Source organism: Glycine max, chromosome 2 (assembly GCF_000004515.6).
Source record: "Glycine max cultivar Williams 82 chromosome 2, Glycine_max_v4.0, whole genome shotgun sequence".
In the NCBI taxonomy this organism is placed as follows: Eukaryota; Viridiplantae; Streptophyta; class Magnoliopsida; order Fabales; family Fabaceae; genus Glycine; species Glycine max.
The window spans coordinates 46,622,804-46,635,128 of NC_016089.4; the positions used below are offsets into that span (position 1 = coordinate 46,622,804).

At 28.7% G+C, this 12,325-nt stretch overlaps 1 protein-coding gene and 1 long non-coding RNA gene across 2 annotated transcripts; both read right to left on the bottom strand.

The window, feature by feature from the left end:
- Positions 1–4,161: 4,161 nt before the first annotated feature.
- LOC121173443 (uncharacterized) lies at positions 4,162–4,956 on the bottom strand. The gene is made up of 2 exons (XR_005888339.1): positions 4,745–4,956; positions 4,162–4,610 (listed from the first exon to the last, which is right to left on the bottom strand). It is a non-coding gene; the product is annotated as an uncharacterized lncRNA (long non-coding RNA).
- Positions 4,957–8,186: 3,230 nt separating this feature from the next.
- On the bottom strand, positions 8,187–11,170 carry LOC100785571 (protein trichome birefringence-like 33). The gene is made up of 6 exons (XM_014769996.2): positions 10,794–11,170; positions 10,184–10,403; positions 9,277–9,448; positions 8,984–9,183; positions 8,721–8,879; positions 8,187–8,574 (listed from the first exon to the last, which is right to left on the bottom strand). Exons 1-6 carry the CDS (start codon positions 10,984–10,986, stop codon positions 8,235–8,237), a joined length of 1,284 nt encoding a protein of 427 aa, XP_014625482.1. The 5' UTR covers positions 10,987–11,170; the 3' UTR covers positions 8,187–8,234.
- Positions 11,171–12,325: the final 1,155 nt, after the last annotated feature.

Below are 12,325 nucleotides of genomic sequence, written 5' to 3' on the forward strand. Positions count from 1 at the left end.
TTAGCCTCGGTACAAGTCAAAAACTCTTTTTTTTTTTTTCAAAAGCTAAAAAAACATGGGTCAAATAAACTCTTGATATACTTTATTGTTAACTAATTAAAATTATTAAAACTCGTGATATTATGTGAATCTGAGTTTTTATTTAATAAGTCTTTTATACTATTTTGTTATTTTTTTTTGCAAATAATAAAAGATGTGTTAAAAAATGGTATTGCTAATTGTAAAACAAGAAACTACAAGAATGGGATTAAATTATATTTCGAAAAGTATTTTTGCAAATTCTTTTGAAAATGGATGAATCTTTGTAAGACGAAAGATGAGCTTTAACATACGACGAAAGTACATGACGAAAAGCGTTTATATAACTTGAAATGTTAAAACTTAATTGATTATGTTTTCTTTTAAATATGCAATCAAATCCCAAGAGTATGCACATGCAATCCTTGGTACACCACAAAATAATTCACAAACAGATTAAACCGTTATAGATATTCTTTAACACAAGTCTATGCAAGCTCACTAATAAATATTCTTTTTACAGTACTTTTTTCAAGCAACTTATTCAAGTACTGTTTTCAAACAAGTTTTTCCATACTCTAAACCTAAGTATTCTTTTAAACAAAGTCTCTTTAGGATTCATGCGATTAATTCACAAAATTAAAAAGGCTTAAGAATAAATCTCATAGACTATTATTTTTTACATTTGAAAGTAGTTATTAAGAATATTTTATTGAAAAAAAAAACTTTTTTTATATGTAGGAATTGAAGACACTGTTAACAAATTTACAATAATTCATATATCATGTTTAATTAATTATCATGTTCAATTAATTGAATTAGATTCACAAAAATAAATAAATAATATTTTAGCAATTTTATACAACATAAATAATATTTGCTTCGCTAATATAAAAAACTAAATTATTAGTTAAAATGTGTATAAATTGAAATATTTATGTACCTCTATCTATCAATTAAAAATCAAAGGAATAAAGTTTCAAATTTTAATCACATGAGACAAACTATGTCGTACATATAATGATATAGTACATATATTTGATTTTTTTTTTATAGATCATATACATATATCTTATGTGATTAGAGATTAGTTGTGTGAAATAAAATTATTATGTATGATAAAATTTTAAAATATTTTATGCAATTGACTTAAATTCGAAATTACTTATTAACTGAAATAATTCTAATTAAGTTCACTAATTAATCCACATTTATTTATGAAAATATTGGTTGTTAAAGTACATTACTATATTATATTAAATATTTTAAATATACTTCTATTTTTAATCACTATTTTGAAATATTAATTAACATTTGCTGGACCTTTATAGTTTCTATTTTTTAATGTTTTGGTCTCCTTCTGCATTAAGAAATTGAACAAGTACCCGTTCCAATTAAACTAATTGTTTATGATATATAATTCTATTGGCGAATCCATGCTCATTATTTTCCCTCGTCATTGATATATGCCCGCCGGATAGAGCGCTGTGAAGTTTGAGCAGTTACTATAGCAAGTGAAAACTGCCACAAAAAAACAAGATTAAATAAAGAAAAAGATAATGGCGAGTTGCAATTATTAATTTTGAAGAGTATGTTCAATTTATTATTGTATCATTTTGGGTTTAATATAATTTATATTTTTCCAAAAAAATAATAATGGGGAGTGTTTTAAAGTCACCAGATTTTACGGTAAACAAAATGTTATTGTTTAATGTACCAAAAAAATATAAAGAACTTTACTTTCATTTTAGTCTTCCAAGCCTTAGTCATGATCTCAATCGTCAACAAGCATATTGTTTTCAAAAGCGGCTTGATATGACTTAATTTTGTACAACTTTTAAAATCGAGTCTCAAATTTTTACAGAGTCCATTTATGCGTTTCACGGAAATGTAAATGTTCAGTGTCCAGATTCAATTAACGTAACAAGTTAAAGACATTGTAGAGAAGAATTTAAAATTATTCTAGTTTGATTTGCTTAATTTTATTTTTATGTACATGCATATATAGACTTTTTTTTTATCTGTAAGAAATATAAAAAAGATTATATGTACGTGCACATAATTAAACACATCACAAACCACTTTTGTTTACATGTACATGCATATAGTTAAACAAAGCACAAGCCACAGTGCTTCCGGCAGTAAAGTGTACTACCACGTAGCTATTAAGTAAAAACCTAAATCTGTTAAGAGACTTCTTAGTCTTCACATTTATATTCTCCACCTAAGTCTTCATAAATGTCGAATGTAACCTGGAAATTTTTTGAGCTTATCCATTCTCAGCGTGGGAGTCGGTGCGTGACGGTGAGCATGGTTGGTTATAAGTTTCGTTGAAGCTTCTCTTAATTATATTTTTCCTAGCTCTAAAGCATAGTACTTAAATACGTATCAGTTAAGAAAGAACATATCAGAATTGAAAACCCAGAAAACGGTACATTTAATTATATTGAATTAAGGGAACGTGCTTTGGATTTTAGTTTTCTGTATAATAAGGATTGTTCCGTGCTATATAAGTGTGCGTAGATTACGATGACGTCACTTTAGTATTAAATTTATATGGTGAATATGAACGAACCTCTATACAGCAACTTGGCTAGGTTGAACTCAACTTGGTGAGTAAAAAACGTCAAGTTGGGTTCTTTGCCTCCTCTCTAATTAATATTCTCTCTTTTTTTTCTGTGTTTATATTATAGTTACTATGATTATCATTATACAATTGTGAGCTGTATGGTGGAAGAGATTGTTGGAATGGCAAGTTGTCTTGCAAGTGGGCAAGAAGGGCTTTCATAATTTGTTTATCCATAACTATAGTTTGTCTGTACTTAACAATTATAATAGAAGTGTCCCATGGGGTCATTTTATGGCACAAGACTTTCCGAATCAACCAAGATTTTTCTTCTATATAGTAAACTCGATTAACCTTCCCTAATCCCAAAGAAATATTCGTGTCTGTGTGTGTGGTTGGAGAGTCAGCCTTGCAGGTAAAGGGTGCATAAATTAACAATAGTGGCATATCTCTAGCTACCTAGAAATTGATATTTTGCTTGTCGTAGGCATGCAAGTATAAAGTCTTTACTATATATTTTGATTTGTTTTATTTTGGTGAAAAATTCCAGTAATTTTCATAATAATTTTTTTACCATCGTATTAATGTAAAATATTCTTCACGATTAATTTATATTAGAGAATTTGACCCGTCATTTTAGTAAATATTTTTTTAATTATTTATAAAACTCAAATCGAAATTTTACTTATCACCAAGCGTATGAATTAATCAATGTAGGATTAAGATTCAAGTATTATACCTGTAATTATCTTAAATAATGAAATATTTAAAGAAATAACTTTGTTAGCTATAATTGTTTTTAATTGAAAAATATTTGTGGTGTAAACTAAAAAAATGAAATCTTATTTAAAAAAATTTATGAGCGTTCCACTTGTACCAACAATAACATGATATGTTGATATTTTCATAATTTGAATTAAAATGAATGCCATAAAATCCTTATGTTTCGATATTATTTGCACTCCAACCAAGAAAAATGCATGACAAGAACCGTCTACGTGTGTGTGATGGAGTGACAACAAGAACCCGTTTGTGGTGTTCCTTAATTATATATCAGCCACGTCTTATATATCAGCACTTATCTGCTGGTAGATTTGACACTACGTCAGTTTTTATTAGCAATCACCACATGTTCGCGCAGGTGCTCTCAGCAAGCACAATTTAAGAATTAAAAATGATTAATTCATACATTATCAGGTTTATATATATATATATATATATGTGTGTGTGTGTGACACAGAACCATCTCTCCCACTCCCATTGAGTGGGGGGCAAAAGGAAAAGCAGAATCTCCCCAACCGAACAAAATTAAAGGAGAAAGGCAATCACCTTTTTAAGGACAAGTTCTTAATTATCCATTTATCCTAAAAAAAAAAAGGGTAGGTTCTTAGCAGTAGTGTGTAAGGATTTAGCATTAATTATCCATTTATCCGTATTCATTACTCTGTCAAATTCAGTAATTATCTTTCATAAAGCATTTAGCAGGGATTTGTGATGGAAATGTTTCCTTGCTAAATATAATTTTCCAATTTTGCAAAAAATTATGGGGTAAGACATTTCCTACTATAATCCTTCGCTGAGAAATATTTCCCTTTTTTTTCCACAAAAGCCAATGGCATTTCATTGATAATCAAAGATTCAATACAACTAGTAACATGATAGAAAATTGAAAGACTAGGATAAGATTGTGTCAGCTCAAGACAACCTATGAGCAACATCATTTACTTTGTCTCTTTACAAAAGATAAATCTAAAGATTTATTTGAAATTAATTAAGAGGTTCCTACAATGTTGAATAACAGATCCTATATCGGAATCATCTCTATTGGAACTCTTCAAGTTGTATCCTACTTCTTTACTGTCCATCTCAAAGATAACATTAACATACCCTTTTGCTTGCATATACTCCATAATGCCATATATATTTGTTGTTGTAGAGAAGTGTTTACTGACTGCATAAGTTGAAAAAATAGTTGCGCCAAATTCTCCACTTGTTGACGAATTAATGTTTAAAAGATCCTACTAGCCTGCATTAACAAATTCACTCTATGGGGCACATTAATATTCTAGAGCAATTTTCAATCTCCTTCAGCTTTCAGCTCATCATAATTTATAAATTTATATATAATCATATAATAAGCACTACGGACAGTGTACATACCATTTTGAGTAAGAGCCCAGATGCATGAATCTCCTTCTACCATAGGCAAGAGAGGTGCTCTGACAATAGCTTGGACATCTTGTGGTGATAAGATGTGGTTGATAGTGTTAATGTGTCCCAACAATGGTTGATAGGGTCAATAATACTAGAAACTTTTATGTCTTGCCCTCCATCCATCATAGGTGTTATAACACAAGCATTGTCTTCCCTACGAATCCACAATTGTCCTCATATGTGAATATCCCTTTCGAAGAAACATTCCCTCTCAAATCTCATTAATTTGCGATTTTCTTATAGTAAAAGTCTTACAGATTTTCAAAATTATAGATAATATTTAAAATTAAAATAAAATTTTACAAAAGAAAATATCAATATTTTCAAATAACTAAAAAAATAATAGGAGATATGCTCATTATTAAAAATTAATATTTTATTTTATTATATAATAAAAATTTATAGACAGATAAAACATTTAAAATTGACAAATAAATTACCTTTAACTTTTTTAAGAAAAAATTACCTTTAACTATTATAATGGTGATACTCACTTTTAATCTCCACGTTTTTCTTTTTTTACTATTTTACCTCTTAACTAACATCATAAACTAAACTCCTACTATTATGTTTTCGTTGCACATAAAAAACCATCCAACTAGCTAATATAAAGTCTATTTTTAATATAATTATATTCTCTCATTTTCTATTTAAACTTGATTTTCTCTTCATTTTTTTAATTTTTTTTAAAATATAGAGAGGTAGGAGTTTTTATATTAACAACTAAATGAAAATAATAGTATTTATGAAAATAAAATAAACTTAATATAAAAGACCTAATGCGATACTTCTGAGGAGAGTAATTAAAAGGAAAAATATATATTCATCAGTTTTAAGAAAAAAAAACTTAAACATAATATAAATATTTATTTATATGATTAATTAATTAATCATAAAATTATATATTATTATATTAAAAACTAAATTAATATATTATATATAATTTTTCAAAAAAAAATGAAAAAGAAAAATCTGACCCATCCTTGCCCCCTTTGTGTTGGTATCTGTTTCTTTCCACTAAACAATAATGTACCAAGAGGAGTGATCAGGCCCATCCGTACCCCCTTTGTGTTGGAATTTGTTTCCCTCCTAAGCTTCACATCCAATTTCCACTTTCAACGAGTTTTTTTTATCCCAAATAATATGAAAAAATTAATTATTTATTCAAATAATACATCAAAAAATTATTAACATAAATAATACAATTTATTATTTATTTAAGTTAAACTAATTTCTTACTTTCTATTTTTTGTTTGTTTTGGTAGTTAAGAAATCCCATTTTCTAATCGATTTCTTAACTACATTTTTTTAAAAAAAACTCGAAATCATTTTTTTCTTAACTGAGTTTTTTCCAAATTTTTTCAAAAATATTTTTTAATTATTTTTAATTTATTTTTTGTATTTATATATATATATATATATATATATATTAACTTTTTTATATAAAAATAAATTTTTTAATTTGCACATGTTGTTAATTTTATATTAAATTTATTTTGTTTAAATTTTTTATAAATCTTTCTATCATGTTATTAATTTTTTTTACCATTGTTCATGATCAACAACTAAAAAAAATTAATATAAAAAGTTATAACAGTAAAAAAAATCACATTTTAAAAAATATAGGTAAGAAATCAGTTTCGGTAAGAAATCGTTTTTTTTTCTCTCTACCGCTGTTAAACATGTGTATTTAAGAATAATTTTCTTTTTCCCTAAAAAAAAGAATAGTTTTCTTTAAAAAATTCAGTCAAATCCAAATTTAAAATATTTTCAATTTAAAATGTATTAAAAGTATATAGTGTTAAATACCGACCGAAATTTCATCTATCATTCACATGATTCTCGTTTTCGTTGCAAAGCATTGTTTTTGTTCATGCATAATGCTTTTTTACTTTGGGTCTAATGACGTAATGCGTAAAACAAAGGTTCATGATATTGACACTTCGCTTTTTGATCTTCTCATCCGCCAGTTTTTTTTTTTCACAAAAATACTTTCGATAAAAATTAATTTCTATCGTCTAAATAAAATCTTGTTTATGATACTCAACAACAATTGGTTTCTGTTGTGTATCTTTACATAATAGAAATTAGTTTCTATCGTATGGTGATACGCAAAAATAAAAAAATAACAACTGAAATGCTGTCGGAGAAGGAGTAGTGACTAATGAAAGTGAAGTGATGAGTAGAATAGAAATTTCACAAAAATGTGGGGGGTGAGAACTGAGAAGATAAAAACTAGGAGTGTAAATTTCATGGGCCTAAAACAAAATAGCAAAATCTCTCTACTACTACGTGTACATGCTACTGGGATTTCTTTAACTCGAGAGAATTGAATAACAATGAGACTATTGCTTTCTGTATTTCCCATGTTATTTCCTGCATTTTTTTTTCTGGAATATTTATTCCAAAATGTAGGAAGCAATAGCCTAACAATTCGGAAATACACACTCCTTTTTTTTACTTTTGGAATAACCATTCCATAAGGTTAAAAAAATATTCTGAAAATATTGCAGGAAGCAATAACCTAACAATGAACAATACAGCAGGAAGAAAAGACTTAAGTTTTGGTGCTTAAATCCATCGTAATTTCTTTCTTTTACTAAATTGCACTTAGCAAAACGGCCTACTTAAAAGCGAATATTTTGAAAGCCAATATCAGGCCCAATCTTTGGCACAACAACACAATATGAAAGGCGAAGTTCACGAAAGTTGTGGACAAAGAATAATCAGAAATTCATGAATTTTTTTTTTTAACTAGTGGTCTTTTTTTTATGCTTCCATAAGCCATTTTTAGGCTTTTTAAACTAGTAGTCTACAACCATAATTTCATAAAAATATTTACAAATTCACATATTTTTCTTCTTGCACTGAATTTTTTATTTTTTATTTCAGAAGTATCGAAAGCAAAATAAAATACAAAACACTGATACTATTTATATTTTTCTCTTTTTTTTTTAATGAAAAATGGTGGATCTTATAAGGGAACTGGAGGAAGCCATCACCTTCTAAAGTTAAGAAGAATAAAATCTTATGTTATTTAAGAAAATTATATATATATATATATATATATATATATATATATATATATAATTTAAAACTAAAAATAACCAAACTAATTATATTTTTCAAGAAAGTTTTAGGGATGGAAAAACTAACAATTTTTTTGAACATTTCTTCCATAATATAGAAGAAATCAATTCAATTTTTCTCATATATTTCTACTCTTTTTGATTGGCAACTATTATTGTGCACAAATCCCATTTCCATTTCTTTGATTTTTGCTTGTGATCATCTCCAAACAGAACTTCCAAACAAATAAAGAATAATCGCCACAAGGATCATTCTTTCCCATTTACAACTTGAAGTACCAAATGTAGAATGATCCACGAGAACGAAAAAAGATCTATTGTATTAATATTTGAAATAGTTTCAACTTTCAAGGATAAAATAACTTGGCATACAAAAGCTCATTCCAAGTATCTTGAAGGCCAGGTAAGCACCAATGCACACAATCAGCATAACTAACAGGGTTAGCTAATTGCTCTGGAGTCAATGGACTCCATTGCTTCTTGTAGATTGAAGTGTGTGCATCTCTACGATAATTGGATAGTTGTGTGATGTTCAAAAATGTAATGGGCACTTTAGATTTGCTAAACACTCCTCCAATTACTTCCATTATACTCTTCCTACAATCAGAGCCCCAATATGTGGGATCATCAATTAGAGTGGTCTCATTGTAACAATTCCCTCCCGGTTCACCTCCCCAGTCTATGCTCCTGTCATATATTATTTATGAAACATTAGGTTATTCACACATTGGATGCTGGTAAAGAACATTGAAATATGACAACCATAGTCAATATGACCACATTTTTAGCTTAGAAAAATATGAAGAGAGAGAGAGAGAGAGAGCTATACTCACTTTCCATGTGAAGGTGACATGCTTGTGAAAAACACTCTTGTTTTCTTTGGATCCATATTCAACCTAACCCATCTAAGCATACTTTTCATAGCCATGCCGTAAGCATCCTCTGTTGAGAGCTCAACAATCTCTTTTACTTCATCATCGAAAGATCCAAGTCTAAAGATTTGAGGAACAAATCAAGTATTATTATCAAACTTCTTAGGAAAAAAAATGAAAGATGGAAAAGCCATTTCTGTTTTGAATAGAATAGAAAAACATACAAGATTTTCATCTTCAAGCCAGTCATCCACCAAAGATAGGTGTTGAATACCAAAATGTCAACACCTTTCCAATTTCTGCCATGCTTATTGATTGAACCTTTTCTCACAATCCTATCAGATATCCTATGAATGACAGCATTGTCTGAGTTTGATTCAAGAAGAAAAGGTGCCCAGTAGAACTCAATTGTAGCATTGTATTCCTAATTGAACACAATAAAATCAATAAAAAATGCATAATTACAAAGCTAAAACTAGAAACATCACAAAGTGAATCGACCAAAAAGTTCTTTTACCTTTATAGAGAATACCGTGAGTGAATCAAAGGTTTCCATTGATTTGCCATCCTCGGGAATGAGTTTATGGAGAAGGCACACGAAAGAGACATATTGACCGCGGTTAAGAGAATCACCAACAAACATCATCCTTTTCCCACGAAGTGTTTCGAGCACCAAACTAGCATTGAATCTACAATAAAGTTTAAATTAAACCATTATATTTGTCTTGTGTGAAACAAAAATACTGTTTACCATTGAATCTACAAATCTTTCTATTACTTTATAAAGAAAATAATAAATGAAAAAGTAAATTCATTTAATACTTTAAAATTATAAAATAGTTCAAATTTACCATACAAAGAAAGTATGATGAATTGGTGTTGATGTTGTAAGAGAATTTTTGGAATTATTCTTTAAATGATTAGGTATAACTTTAATCTTTATCTTATTTAAATGAGTATTACTGAAAAATTAGCCGAAAAATGAGATAATACACATTTTTTACACTGTATTTTAATTTAAAACTTTTATCTAATTTTAACTTTTTTTTTTTTCCACTCTACTATACAGTACCTTAATTGTTGCAAACTCTCTAACATGAGCCCATCACCACTAAATTCTAAAGCCGTCTCTCTAAATATAGAGTGAACGAGTAGGAGGGTCGTCTACCCTAGAATACGTTGCCCCGGCGTAAATAAAAGATAAAGGAAAGAGAGAAACTGTCCTACAAAACTACTACATAGGTGTGGTTCCGTCACGTACCACATAATCATGACTCAGATCAAGTGAAGTAAAGTAAAGTAAAACACACACAAATTAAGGACACGCAATAATACTATACGAAACTGTTACAAGCTTTTTTTTCAAATACTATAAACTCCATCAAAATGAATTTTGCCAAAAATTTAAACCAAACATGGCTTACTTGGGAAGATCGCAACCGTGAGGTTGCCACCTCCAATGCTGGTAATCCTTGTCGGGTCGTCCATGTTCTTGACAAGTCAATTGTGGCTGAATGTACGGACATTCCGATTCCTCGTACAACGGCCGAGTCAACTCGTCCCGAACCCAGCTTCCGCTGAACACGTCACACCCTTCCTCCGCCTTCCCCACCGCAAACGGAAGCTTCTGCCTCTTCACCCTCTCTGTTGTTTCAAAATTCAGCAAGCAAGAAATCACATCGCATGATACCACAAATTAAACAAAAAAAAAAAAAGAAGCCTTATTAGAAAATGTAATTCAGCCATTTTCATTCCTCATGTTTCATCAAATTTTTAAGTCATATTTTTTGTTGTCGTTAAATAATAATTTATGCAGTGAACATGCACGATATTATTATCGTATAATTAGAAGAGTGTCAGTGAGTGTCGTTAATATTTAGATAGAATTACGACAATAAAGCCTGGCTATAAATGAGAAAAAAGCTTGACGAATTTAATTAGGATACATAATCGCATGATGATAATCCTATGAACTAAAAATGTAACTGAGTCTGAGTAATTAAAATGAAAAAAGTGAGTGAACTATGAACTCACCGGTTGTGGAGGAGAGTTTGTGAGGGTAATTAGAGTAGTTTTGGAACTGTTGACCGAAGATGCACATGAAGTCTTCGCCATAGAGGATAGCGACAAAGAGGATGAAAACTATGAGGGTGAAGAGGTAGGGAGAGAGGCGTGCTTTGCCTCTGAGAAGGGAAGAAGAAGGTGAGAATGGTGGCTTCATTTGCATGAAACCATTCACCAAACCCAACCTAGCTACTAGGATTCTAATATTTTCTCCCCTGCCACTATGTATGTTTTATTTTCGTTAATATAGCCAACAATTTTTTGCTTTGACAGAAAGAACAGCAAAACAGAAAAATTAAGATAAGAGAAAAGGAGGAAATGTGCGAGTTAAGGAAAACGGTTCCGGGGGGGGGGGGGGGGGGGGTCAATTTCTGTCTTATTGATAAGCACTAATTTAATTAGTAAGGTTGGAAAATTGTGATTAATGATTAAGTATATCAGTATTCCTACAGAAAAGAAAAATAGCCGCATAACTGAACACCAAGAGCTATATTTTGTATTTATAATGAGTGTTTATACTACTAATTAAATTAATTGTTGACTGACTGTTTATTATATTATTAAAAACATGTCAACATATTTATTATATTGTTAAAAAATGTCAAAATAAAATGGAAATAAAGGGAAGTAATTAGTCAAGATATAATTAGAAACTGATTGTTTTTAATTTTTTACCAAAACAAAAGACTTATAATTAATACCATATTTATTGTTAGCAAGGTACTTTGATTATTTTGACAACTAATTGCGGTTTTTCTTTCTAAATACTTTTTTTTGGGTGAATTATTTTTTTCTTTCTAAATATTATGTCAACATAAAATGTAAATTTAATTAAAACATTCATGTCAATACTACTGAACTTTATTTTTTTATCAAATGGTAGAAAATAAAAGGAAGTTAAGGCATGCAAAATATACTTATAAAATTGATAGAGAAGAGAATCATATATTAGGATAAATAATTGAAAGAGATAAATTAAAAAAAAAACTAATATATGAGTACCACTTACTTTTTTTAAAATTTAATTAACAAAATATATTGACATTAATGTAACATTTGTTTGCGTCATCCAATTATAGATAATTATTTTTTTATCCATAGAAATTAGATACAGTACAATAAAATTTAGGTATAATACTCACATGCTTAACCAATTGAATTAGTCCATTGTATATATTATCGTATATGATTTTATAGTAGTCATTGCCTTTAATTTGTTTAATTACTTTAATAGTTTATAATTTGTAATTAGTTGACAATTTTTTAAATTAAAAATATATAAACATTACACTTTTATTTTTGTGTCGAAGTGTTCCTATTATAGTTAACAGACAAAATAAAACTGAATACAATAAAATTGTCAAAAGAAAATTACTACTAAAAGGATTTGACCTTCTTAAGTTACACATTTTTTTGACAAAAATCATAGAAAGTTATATTTCTTCTTCTTCTTTCTCCCTATAAGATATATCATATATACATGAAGGGCGTATTATTATCAT

What these genes read in the sequence shown, in the direction of transcription:
- LOC100785571 (XM_014769996.2), bottom strand. Translation starts at nt 10,986, where the DNA reads ATGCAAATGAAGCCACCATTCTCACCTTCTTCTTCCCTTCTCAGAGGC. An exon ending in CAAACTCTCCTCCACAACCG is followed by an intron (nt 10,404 to 10,793) that starts GTGAGTTCATAG and finishes TTGAAACAACAG; the next exon opens with AGAGGGTGAAGAGGCAGAAG. An exon ending in ATGTCACCTTCACATGGAAA is followed by an intron (nt 8,575 to 8,720) that starts GTGAGTATAGCT and finishes AATATATGACAG; the next exon opens with GAGCATAGACTGGGGAGGTG.